The sequence below is a fragment of the Leopardus geoffroyi genome, chromosome X (genome assembly GCF_018350155.1).
Source record: "Leopardus geoffroyi isolate Oge1 chromosome X, O.geoffroyi_Oge1_pat1.0, whole genome shotgun sequence".
NCBI classification, from domain to species: Eukaryota; Metazoa; Chordata; class Mammalia; order Carnivora; family Felidae; genus Leopardus; species Leopardus geoffroyi.
Window position 1 is genome coordinate 128,431,984 of NC_059343.1, and position 13,008 is coordinate 128,444,991.

At 36.4% G+C, this 13,008-nt stretch overlaps 1 protein-coding gene across 5 annotated transcripts in view; it reads right to left on the minus strand.

The window, feature by feature from the left end:
* TMLHE (trimethyllysine hydroxylase, epsilon) overlaps positions 1-13,008 on the minus strand; it is an 87,622-nt gene that overhangs the window by 23,110 nt on the left and 51,504 nt on the right. For 4 of the 5 annotated variants that reach the window (XM_045472112.1, XM_045472110.1, XM_045472111.1 and 1 more), the window contains 2 exons: positions 11,500-11,619; positions 7,661-7,897 (listed from right to left, as the gene is read on the minus strand). In XM_045472112.1, the coding sequence (XP_045328068.1) occupies positions 7,661-7,897; positions 11,500-11,619 (357 nt within the window). The remainder of the gene's footprint in view (positions 1-7,660; positions 7,898-11,499; positions 11,620-13,008) is intronic. The other variant, XM_045472113.1, reaches the window with a different exon arrangement.

Genomic DNA, 13,008 nt, shown 5'->3' on the forward strand with positions numbered 1-13,008 from the left:
AAACTAGATTATAGATGTGCTTTGGTATGCTTGTTAAAAGAAACTAGATTAAAAAAAGGTTTTTCTAATTGCTTTTTTGTATCCCAAGAGCAGGGGGAACCAAAGGAAGCTAGATCGTATTCCCCCTAGAACTGATGCTTTGTAGCACTCTATGATCAGTACACCTGGTGCCTGTGAGGGTTTGTGCTGGTCTGCTGGGGGTGGGGCCTTCTGCGCTAATTCTTAGATGGATTTGCCCTAGTGAGGATGTACCTGTAGGTTGCAGGGGGGCGGGGCTTGGTGTAAGTGGCTCTGGCCTCCACTTGGTGGCACTGTTTTGCTCATTGAAGTAGGTCAGTGCTGATGGGTGGGGTGAAAATGGCATCGCCCTATTTTGGATTGGGGAATTCACACCCACCTCTCTTCAGGAGGCCCTCACAGAAGAACAATCACCTCTCTTGTGTCTCTGGCTTCCACCAGATCTCCGCATTAACCCTGCTTGCATCTGAGCTGTCTGCCTACCAGGCAGCACAGCACTCCTGTGTTTTATCTCAGGCACACAGCTGGGTTTCAAAACTCCGTATTTTAGGGGCGCCTGGGTGGCTCAGTCGGTTAAGCGGCTGACTTCCGCTCAGGTCATGATCTCGCGGTCCCAGCCCCGCGTGGGGCTCTGTGCTGACAGCTGGGAGCCTGGAGCCTGTTTCAAATTCTGTGTCTCTCTCTCTCTGACCCTCCCCCGTTCATGCTCTGTCTCTCTCTGTCTCAAAAATAAATAAACGTTAAAAAAAAAAAAACAACTCCGTATTTTAGAGATCTGCATGGCGGGGACCCATGCTGACCCTCTGGGGGAGGTTCTTGCTGTGCTGTGGCCAGTGCTGGCTTGTCCCAGAAACCGGTTGTACAACCATGCAGTAGTTCAGAGTTTTTGGTAAAGCGTAGCAGAAAGCCAGCACAAAGGCTTGTTACCCTCAGCCAGTGTTCCTGTTCCTATGTTAGTGAACAGGGTAGGTCAGTGGCATCTGCCAGGTCTTTTGCCCCTAAAGAGGCTGTGCAATCTCTCCCAAATGCGCTCCAAGCAGGGTAACTGCTTCTCCCTGTGAAACCCAGGAGATCCTCAGACCACGAATTTTTACTCTCAGTCCTTAGATTTATTTCTTCAGTGTTCAAAATGATTTGATATTTATCAGCTGTATTTGAGGGAAAGGGCAAGCCTAGGGTCTCCCAACACCTCTGCCATCTTAACTCCCCCCAACATTTTTTCCTATTTTTTTTAGTTTTTATTTAAATTCCAGTTAGTTAACATACAGTATAATATCAGTTTTGGGTGTACAATTTAGTGATTCAATTCCATACAATACCTGGTTCTCATCACAAGTGCCCTCCTTAATCCCCATCACCTATTTAACCCATCTCTCCACCAACCTATTATCTGGTATCCATCAGTGTGTTCTCTATACTTAAGAGTCTGTTTCTTGGTTTTCCTCTCTCTTTTTCCCTGCTATGATTGTTTGTTTTGTTTCTTTAAATCACATATGAGTGAAATCATATGCTATTTGTCTTTCCCGACTTGTTTCACTTAGCATAATACTCTTAACTCCATCCACATCACTGCAAATGGCAAGATTTCATTATTTCTTATGGCTGAGTAATATTCTGTCTTCTTTATCCATTCATCAGTCAATGGATGAACATTTGGGCTCTTTCCATAATTTAGCTATTGTAAACAATGCTGCTATAAACATCGGGATGTATGTGTCCCTTCGAGTTAGTATTTTTGTATTCTTTGGGTAAATACCTAGTCATGAAATTGCTAAATCACAGGATGATTCTATTTCTTTTTTTGAGGAACCTCTCTACTGTTTTCCAGAGTGGCTGCACCACTTTGCATTCCCACCGACAGTGCATGAGGGTTTCCCTTTCTCTGCATCCTCACCAACATCTTCTGTTGCTTCTTGTGTTGTTAATTTTAGCCATACTGACAGATGTGACGAGATATCTCATTGTAGTTTTGATTTGTATTTCCCTGATGACAAGTGATGTTGAGCATCTTTTCATGTGTCTGTTGGTCATCTGTATGTTTTCCTTGGAAAAATGTATATTCATGTCTTCTACCCACTTTTTTCTTTCCAATTTTTAACTGGATTATTTGTTTTTTGGGTGTTGCGTTTTATAAGTTCTTTAGCAACATTTTTCCAGATATGTCTCCTGAGGCAGGGGAAGCGACAAGAAAAGTAAACTATTGGTACTACATCAAAATAAAAGCTTTTGCACAGCGAAGAAACAATCAACAAAGCTAAAAGGCCACTTAGGGAATCAGAGAAGATATTTGCAAATGACATATCTGATAAAGGGTTAGTATCCAAAAAAAAATATATATATATATGGAATATTATTCAGCCATATATAAGAATGAATCTTACCATTTGCAACAACATGGATGGAGCTAGAGAGTATAATGCTACGTGAACTGGTCAGTCAGAGAAAGAAAAATTGCATATGATTTCACTCATATTGGAATTTAAGACACAAAACAAGCAGAGGGAAAAAAGAAGAGAGACAGACAAACCATGAAACAGATTCTTAACTATAGAGAACAAACTGATGGTTACCAGAGGGGAGGTGGGTGGGTGGGGATGGGAGAAATAGGTGATGGGGATTAAGGAGTATACTTGTCATGATGAGCACTTAGTAATGTATAAAATTGTTGAATCACTATATTGTACACCTGAAATTAATATTGTATATTAACTGCTCATTAATTAAAATAGAAAAAAACAACAAAAAGAAACTAATGTGTGGTATTTATTTCTTGATTGAACCCATAGTATTAAATATACACACGCAGACATGCACACACACACATACACGCTGTGTGTGTATAGTAATAAATTGTGACCAGGCATAGTTTATCCTTGGAGTACAAGGCTGGTTTAACATTTGAAATTAATATAACTTACAATATTAACAGAATAAAGAAGAAAAATCACATAGTTATTTTCATTGATGACTGACATGAATATAAAGGATTTATTAAAATTTAATACCCATTTATGATGTAAAAAAATCTCAGGAAACTTGGAAGTGAAATTCATCCAGAATATAAAAGACATCACCAGCACTTAAAAAAATTTTTTTAAACATTTATTTATTTTTGAGAGTGAGAGAGACAGTGTGAGCAGGAAAAGGGCAGAGTGAGAGAGAGGGAGACACAGAATCTGAAGCAGGCTCCAGGCCCTGAGCTGTCAGCACAGAACCCGACATGGGGCTTGAACCCATGGACCGTGAGATCATGACCCAAGCTGAAGCTGGACGCCTAACCGACTGAGCCACCCAAGTGCCCCTAGACATCACCAACACTCTTATAGCTAATATCATACCGGGCAAAACACTGAACACTTTCATCCTAAGGACGTCTGGTCTTGCCACCCTTATTTAACATAGTGCTGGAGGTGCTAGCCAGTGCAATAAGGTAAGAAAAACAAATGAATAAGCATATAAATTGCAAAGGAAGAAATAAAACTATCCCTACAACATGATTTTGTATATAGAAAAATTTTAAGAAACCCCAAAAAACACAAACTTAGAACTAATGAATTACTTTAGCAAGGATATAGAATAAAACGCTAATTTAAAAAGAAATCAATTTTTAATATAATGCAGCAGATAATTTGAAAATAATATTAAAATTTTATTTTATAATACCATCAAAATACAAAAATACTTAGGAATAAAATTAACAAAAGAAATATAAGATCTATATATTCAATACTACACAACACTGCTAAGAGAAATTAAAGAAGACCTAAATAAATAGAAAGATAAATCAGGTTCACGGATTGGGAGACTCAAAACTGTTAGTTTGTTAGTTATCGCCAAAATGATCTATAGATTCAAAGCAATCCCAATCATAACCCTAACAGGCTTTTTCCTAGAAATTGACAGGCTGATTTAAAAATCTGTATGGAAATATAAAGAATCTAGAACGAGGGTTGGCAAACTATGGTCTATGGGCCAAATCCAGACCACTGACCACTTTTGTAAATAATATTTATTAGAACAGTCACACTCATTCATATATATGTTGTTTATGGCTGCTGTTGTACATCCACAACAGTATTGAGTAGTTGCAATAAAGACCATATATGTCACAAGCCTAAAATATTTACTATCTAGCCCTTTACAAAAAAAATCTGTAGACCCCCGATCTAAAATATCCACAATAATGTTAAAAAAGAACAAAGTTAACAAACATATTATCTGACTTCAAGAATTACTGTAAACTTAAAATGAAGTACTGGGACCTCATCAAAATAAAAATCTTCTGCACAGTGAAGGAAACAATCAGCAAAACTAAAAGGCAACCAACGGAATGGGAGAAGATATTTGCAAATGACATATCAGACAAAGGGTTAGTTTCCAAAATCTATAAAGAACTTATCAAACTCAACACCCAAAAAACAAATAATACAGTGAAGAAATGGGCAAAAGATATGAATAGACACTTCTCCAAAGAAGACATCCAGATGGCCAACCGACACGTGAAAAACTGCTCAACATCACTCATCATCAGGGAAATACAAATCAAAACTACAATGAGATACTACCTCACACCTGTCAGAATGGCTGACATTAACAACTCAGGCAACAACAGATGTTGGCGAGGATGGGGAGAAAGAGGATCTCTTTTGCACTGCTGGTGGGAATGCAAACTGGTGCAGCCACTCTGGAAAACAGTATGGAGGTTCCTCAAAAAAATTAAAAATAGAACTACCTTATGACACAGCAATTGCATTACTAGATATTTATCCAAGGGATCCAGGTATGCTGTTTTGAAGGGGCACATGCACTCTGATGTTTATAGCAGCACTATCAACAATAGCCAAAGTATGGAAGGAGCCCAAATGTTCAATGATGGATGAATGGATAAAGAAGATGTGGTATGTGTATATATATATATACATATATATATACATATATATATATGTATATATATATATATACACACACACACAATGGAGTATTATTCTACAATCAAAAAGAATAAAATCTTGCCATTTGCAACTATGTGGATGGAACTAGAGGGTAGTATGCTAAGCGAAATGAGACAGTCAGAGAAAGACAAATATATAACTTCACTCATATGAGGACTTTAAGATATAAAACAGATGAACATAAGGGAAGGGAAGCAAAAATAATATAAAAACAGGGAAGGGGACAAAACATAAGAGACTCTTAAATATGGAAAAAAAACAGAGGGTTACTGGAAAGGTTCTGGGAGGGGGGATGGGCTAAATGGGTAAGGGGCATTAAGGGATCTACTCCTGAAATCATTGTTGCACTATATGCTAGCTAACTTGGATGTAAATTTTAAAAAAATAAAGAAAAAAATTAGTATAAACTTGCACTAGCTGAGACAGTGTGGAACTGTCATAAGGATCCACCAATACATAATGGAATCAAATAGAGGTCCCAGAGACAAACCCCCATTTACATGGCCATTTGATTTTTGACAGAGTTGCAAAGGCAATTCAACGAGGCTACAACACCTGGATACCTATATGTAAAAACGATGAACTTCTACCTATACCTCACCACATAGAAAAAATTAATTTGAGATAGATCACAGATTTAAATGTAAAAATAAAACTATAATACTTTTAGAAAGCATAGGAGAATGTCATCATGTCATAGGGGTAGTTAAAGATTTCTTATGCAGGTCATAGAAACAATGACTGTTAAAGAAAAAAATAATCAATTATATTTTATTAAAATTAAAATTCTCTCCCATTAAAAGACACTGTTAAAAAATAAATAGGTAAGTTACAGCATAGAAAATAATATTCCTAAAACATATATTCAGTAAGAAATAGTGACCAGCATATATAAAGAACTCCTACAGCTCAATAATGAAAGACAACTCAATGAAAAAATGGGCAAAAGATTTAACCAGATATTTCAGAAGATATATAAATGGCCAATAAGCACATGGAAAGATGCTCAACATCATCAGTCATCAAAAAAATGCAAATTAAATCCCTAAGAGATAACCACCATAATGGCTAAAACTAATGGGACTGACAACAGCAAGTAGTGGCAAGGATGTGGAGCAGCTACAATCCTCATACACTGCTGATGACAATATAAAATCAAACAACTACTTTAGTAAAAGTTCTGGCAGTTACTTATGAAACTAAACACTCACCTACTCTATGACGCAGTATTCCACTTGTAGCTATTGACCTGAGTGGAATGAAGACACATATCTACAAAAATACTTTTCTATGAATGCTCATGGCAGTTTTATTCAATAATAACCCCAAATTAGAAACAGCCCAGGTGTTTGTTAATAAAAGCATTTATTCTATGGTATGAATTTCTAGAACAGGCCAAACTAATCATTGGTGGCAAAAATCAAAACCATGATCTCCTCTGGGGTGGCTGTGCAGGGTTGGACTAGGAAAGAGTATAAGGGACTTTCTGCAGTGACAGGAACATTCTATATCTTGATAGGTGTTTGGTTTACATAGGTATATGCATTTGTCCAAATTCAGCAAGTGTATATTTGATATTTTAAAACATAATTTTATGTAAGTTTTATTTCAAAATTAAAAATTTGTAAACAAATATTGAACTCTACTTAAAGATATAAATGCTGAAGCATTTAGGGGGACATGTAGTCATATCTGCACTGTACTTTGAGATGCATCAAAAATGAGATTAATAGATAGATAGGCAGGCAGATAGGCAGATAGATAAGAAAACAAGCATATAGCAATACCTTCCTGGTAGAATCTAGGTGGTGGGTCTATGGGTTTTACTGTAAATGCTTACAACTTTTCTATATGTTTAAAAATGTTTCTCGGGGCGCCTGGGTGGCGCAGTCGGTTAAGCGTCCGACTTCAGCCAGGTCACGATCTCGTGGTCCGTGAGTTCGAGCCCCGCGTCGGGCTCTGGGCTGATGGCTGATTCTGTGTCTCCCTCTCTCTCTGCCCCTCCCCCGTTCATGCTCTGTCTCTCTCTGTCCCAAAAATAAATAAACGTTGAAAAAAAAAATGTTTCTCGTCAAATGTTGGAAAAAATACTGATTACCTGCTCACTGTTCTAAGCAACGGGGATACAAGAGATGACTAAGAGAGAGTTTTCTAGAGGAGGTTATCCGATGGCAGTGAATTAGTATTTATGCAGTTCCTATTAAAATCCAGGGGCAAAGGCAGGAGAAACAGTTTATTTTTATATTTACAACTGGGTGTGGAGGAGCAGACTGAAATGAGTGGAGATGATGGGTTCAATTTTGAATATGATGTGCTTTATGATGCTATAAGATACCTAAGTGGCACTATCTAGTAGACTGTTGGATATACAGGTCAGGGGATTTGCATAAATGTGGGCTACAGACAAGTGTGGTCATGATGCCTTTGGGTACTCTAGCTGTTTGGTCACTGAGCACAATTTAATCACTTTTTTGATTTTAATAATGTTTTCACTTTAAAATCTAGTATTCTTTACCTGTTGGCCTATTTATTATTCCATGGGAAGTATAATAACAGAAATTGTTAATAAAGAGACTTAAAATAGCAAGATTAAAATGTGGTCAGTATAAGGATTTTAGGGATTTTCATTACATTTGAAGGCTAATAATGGGTAAGTACATTACAGTGGGGGATAGTTCTTTGGTGCTCACCTGATCAAATACAGCTCTTTATTCCATGGGTAGGTATTTAAGACTGGCCCAACCCCAATCATGTGGTTGTGACATTCGCCAACATTCTCAATATATTCATGCCTCAGTGGCACTTTGGTGAGGAGTTCAAATTCCTCAGGTGCCTTTTGAAGTACCTGATCTGCTGCATAGAATCCATCTACCAGCAGTGTCCTGCCACCTGTTCCTTCATGCTTAAGACAGTGAAACACTTGAATGCTGAAAAGGGAAAAATTAAAGTCTTCTGTTCAGTGGAAAAAAGAGAACATATCAAAATTTTAGAAAATTATATATGAAATAATTACTGAATCTACTTGTGTCATTTTCATTTCCTAACTATCTTTCCATATAGCCAGTTATACTTTTTTGTGCTTTGAAATACTAATACTATTACAGGTTTCTTCTAAACATATTCAATATGAATTAAAGCCTATATGTGACAGACCCTGGAAATACAGACATGAATAAGATATAGTCTCTGTTTTAAAGAAGCCCGAAATTAAAAAAATATATATCAAAAATAAACATTAAAAATTATAAAACCTCAAAAATAAACATTAAAAGAATTTTTTAAAAATCTCAAAAATAAACATTAAAAAGTTTTTTATCTCAAAAAATAAACATTAAAAAAATTTAAAAAATAAAAAATAAAGAAGCCTGTAGTTTAGTAGGAAAAGATGAAGCATAGAAATATCAATAAGATTATGATAGGAACTATAATACAGTTATATACAAGATATAGAGGGGCCACAAAGAAAGGACATTTTCTACAAGGTATATTCAAGGAGGAGAGCAAGAAGTGTATATCAGCATAGAACAGAGAATCACAAAAGGCTTTTAAACTGGGAAGCTCTATGGTCACATTAACATTTTTAAGACTTGATTAGGATGATAGTATGGGAGATGGACTTGTGGGAAGCAAGATGACAAAAAATGTAGAGAACAACTTGATGACTGAAATAGACAAAAATACTGAGGGCTTGAGCTTAAAGAAAGGTGTAGAAAAGACACACCAAAGAGATACTATAGTAGATTTGATGACTAACTAAATGTGGTGGACAAAGAACAAGCAAAAATCTAGAATGACTTCAGGTTTTTCACTTGAGTAACTTGTCATATGCAAAGATGGAGAATTGTAATTGGATTATAATGAGGGAGTGTGAGGGGTTGAAGTTCAGTTTAGGGGCCATGTTGAAATAGTTGAGTCACTTGTGGCTGAAAATGTTAACAGGGAAAGGAAAGGTGACTTAATGGGCTAGAAAGCTCAACTAGAATTCCCAAATTAACAAGGGGAAGATAAAATTAATAAAAATTTAGTAAAATAATAAACATAAAAGTAAATAACAAAGTAAAATAAGTATGAATAAATATGAATGCAGATAGAAGGAATAAAATCAAGGAGAATCTAATATAAACACAATTAAAATGAGAAAGGTCAGGGGTGCCTGGGTGGCTCAGTCGGATAAGGGTCCAACTTCGGCTCAGGTCATGATCTCACGGTTCATGAGTTTGAGCCCTGCGTCAGGCTCTGTGCTGATGGCTCAGAGCCTGGAGCCTGCTTTGGATTCTGTGTCTCCTCTCTCTCTGTGCCTTCTCCACTCATTCTCTCTCTCTCTCTCTCTCTCTCTCTCTCTCTCTCTCTCAAAAATAAATAAATATTTTAAAAAATCAAATGAGAGAGTTCAGTTCTGGTTTTTGAGCTTTCTGTGAAACATCTAGGTCAAGATTGTTTAGTAGCTAGTTGAAGTTATTTAACTCAGAAGAGAGGTGGATTTTGTAGTTGTCGGTAGGTGATAGCCAAAGCCAAGATCATGGAAGAAGTCATTTAGAGAGATCATTTCAGGTAAGAAATGGACCGAGGAAAAAAAGGCAGCACAGGATGCTGAGGAAAAGTGGTCAGATATAGGAGGAAAACTAAAAAAAGAAAGGATATTTAAGAAGAGGTAGTGGTTAATGGCATTCGCCAGGGGTCAAGTAAGATGTAGACTGAAAGGTACACACTGGGTATGGCAATAAGTTTCTGGTGACTTTGGAGAGAGTAATTTTAATTGGGAGGGGGTTGGATGAACTAGCTGACTATGAATTTGAGGAATGAATGGGAAATGAAAATAAAAAGATATTGAAGGTAGATGATTCTTTTAATAAGTTTAGATGTGAAGGGGAGGAATAAGGCAGGGCTGTAACTAGAGGGAGACAGAGTCCAAAGAAGATATGAGAAGCTGATAGGAAGGATTCAATAGGTATGAAAAGGGTGAATATGTAGGAGAGAGAAATCTCCAAGGAGGCCGGAAAATATGAGATCCAGAGCAAAGGTAGCTTCAGAAAGGACAAGGCATATAACAATGTTGATGATGATGATGATGACAATGGCTAAAGTGATAATAATCATAGCTAGCATTTCATGACCACTTAATATGTTTCAGGCAGTATGCCAAGTGCTTTAAATACATTATGTAATTTAATCCCTGAGCAATACTAATGAATAGGTTTTATTACTAGTTTCATTTTACCAACGAGGAAACTGAGGCACAGAGAAGTTATTTGTCCAAAATCACAAAGCTAACATATGTGCCAGCTGGGATGCAGATCCAGATCTGTTGATGACATGGCCTGAACTCTCAACCACTCTTACTATACTGCTAATGTACTTGGTCCTTGTCATTGAATAGAAAGGGTTAAATTAAAGGCACAGACAACTAACTGCTTATCTTTGGTAGTGAGTTGCTCAAATTTGAGAAAAGGGTTTTTCAGTATTTGAATGTCAACCTCTGTCTAGTTGTTTCTCATCCCATTTCCTCTTTCTTCCTTCTGCACCCCCTTGAATGAGGATGCAGGCTGTTGGGATCTTCATATATTGATAACATTGACAAGGACCCTCTAAAAGCTGCTTTATTCTTCCTCTCCTGAACCAAATATTCTTAAGTTCCAAACTCTTTAAGAAAATCTATGTAGCCACAATCAATTGCATATTATCACCCGCTCATATGCTCTTTATAAATGCATATGTACACTCACTTTAGTAGTATCTTTGTGCCTCAGGCTTATCATCTATATATGCAGGAGCAAGATCAATAACAAAATAACAACTACAAAGTTACCTCTAATAAGTGGCAAATAGTAGATAAGTTCAGTATGGTATTTATTCATCATGCCACATAATTATCATTTTATTTTTGTGGTGAGAACATTTAAGATCTACTCTCTGTTAGCTACAATGATAATCAGATTACAATATATAACCACTATACACTTTAAATTTATATAATGTTTTATATCAGCTATTAATTTATATAATGTTTTATGTCAACTATATATCAATAAAGGGGAAAAAGTATGGTATATCTTTGGCTCAGCAACTTCTGGTTCTATGTGAAAAAATTTTCATTAATTCCTCCTCTGCACCTTCTTATAAATTGGATTCAAATTCCTGTTAACACCACCCAAAGCAGCTGTGTCTAGAATATTGACCTCTTTGCAATATAACTAAATATAAGAAAACTGTGCAATTCCAAAATTAATGGTTAGGCAATACTTTTTTATGTTATTTGTAATTACTTTGACAAAATGTAAATTAAGCAAAATTAAGATCCACTTATGTAGTAAGGTGTATTTTCAATCATTTCAAAAAACTTATTCTTGTAAGTTCTAAGACTGAGCAAGGGTATTTAAAAATGACCATGTTGCTAAGAGAATAAAAAGAAATAGTCATAAACGTCAGCAGCAGATATGATATTGGTTCAAATAGAATGGAAAATGATTAAGAAATTATTCAAGACCATCACATGTAAAGATCCTAATATGGAAAATTCGAATCCACTTACCCACAGGGCTCCTGAAAATAGGCAGTGTCAGTGTGCCGATCCAAAGCCAGCTTGGTGTATGCAGTGTCACCCCTGGAGAAGTCTGAAGTGAAATACCACATCCTCCCATAGATGGTTTCTCTGTCAAATGAAATGAAGAAAGATTTTTAACTATTTGAAATTTTTAATTTTGTCTTTTACAACTCTAATAACTTCTTTAGTTATTCACAAATAACATTAGTTTTTTGGCTCCAGATTTCTGTCCGTAAGGTGTAGATGACATTTGAACACACCACCAGTCTTAACAATTCTGTAACTGATTAATATTTTAGGAAGTTGGGGGGAAAACTGAAAGAACAGTTGATCCTTGACCAACACAGGTTTGAACTGCATGGATCCACTCGCACATGGATGTTTTTTCAATAAATACATTATTGTAAATATATTTTCTCTTCCTTATGGTTTTTTTTTTCAAAAAATTCTTAATGTTTATTTATTTTTGAGAAAGAGAGAGTGCAAGTGGGGAAGGAGCAGACAGAGAGGGAGACACAGAATCTGAAGCAGGCTCCAGGCTCTGAGCTGTCAGCATAGAGCCTGACGCGGGGCTCAAACCCATGAACTGTGAGATCATGACCTGAGCCAAAGTCGGATGCTTAACCAAATGAGCCACCCAAGCTCCCCATGATTTTCTTATTAACATTTTATTTTCTCTAGCTTCCTTTATTGTAAGAATACAGTATATAATACGTATAACATATAGAATACGTGTTAATTGTTATTGGTAAAGCTTCGGGTCAACAGTAGGCTATTAGCAGTTAAGTTTTCGGGGAGTCAAAAAGTTATACATGAATTTTCAACGTGTGGTGTGGGTGGGGGGTCAGTTCCCCTAAGCCCCCACATTGTTCAAGGGTCAACTGTATATTGTTGTTTCAAAGCTTAGGGAACCATTCCTCTTTGTTTATATGCCTACTTTTAATAGCTTTCACATTCAAGGTTCTTTCCTATGCTCACTTTCCTTACATAGAAAAAGATGTCTTTATGCAGATGCTTTTAGAAGTGGTTAATGTAGGTCCTCACCCATCTTTTGGACAGGGAGGAATAAGAAAAAGAGAAGATAGTTTCTGTTAGCAAGTATTTAGTGAGATGCTGTATCACTGTTGCTGTATCTTTCCTTGAGATATACATCATGGGTTTTGATTTTACAATTATTTTCCTGGTGGCTCACATCTGACCAAAGGTCACTTTAATTCTTTACTTTTCAGTGTTCATCTTATTTTCTGAACCCTCAAAGGCCAAACAGGAAACATCCTTTCTCATGGACTATAATCCCTAAAGCCCTCTCAATTTATTTACAGCACAGGTTCATTACTTGAAAGTTCTTAAAATGTGTTTATAACTAAATGGTTCAAAATGTTGATTATGCTGTACAAGGATAGGGCAAATGACCCAGCACACTATCTGCTACATAATGAGCTATATCTAGCCCTTATCAAGTAAAAGGAAAGTACTAATTATGACAAAGTATGTTTA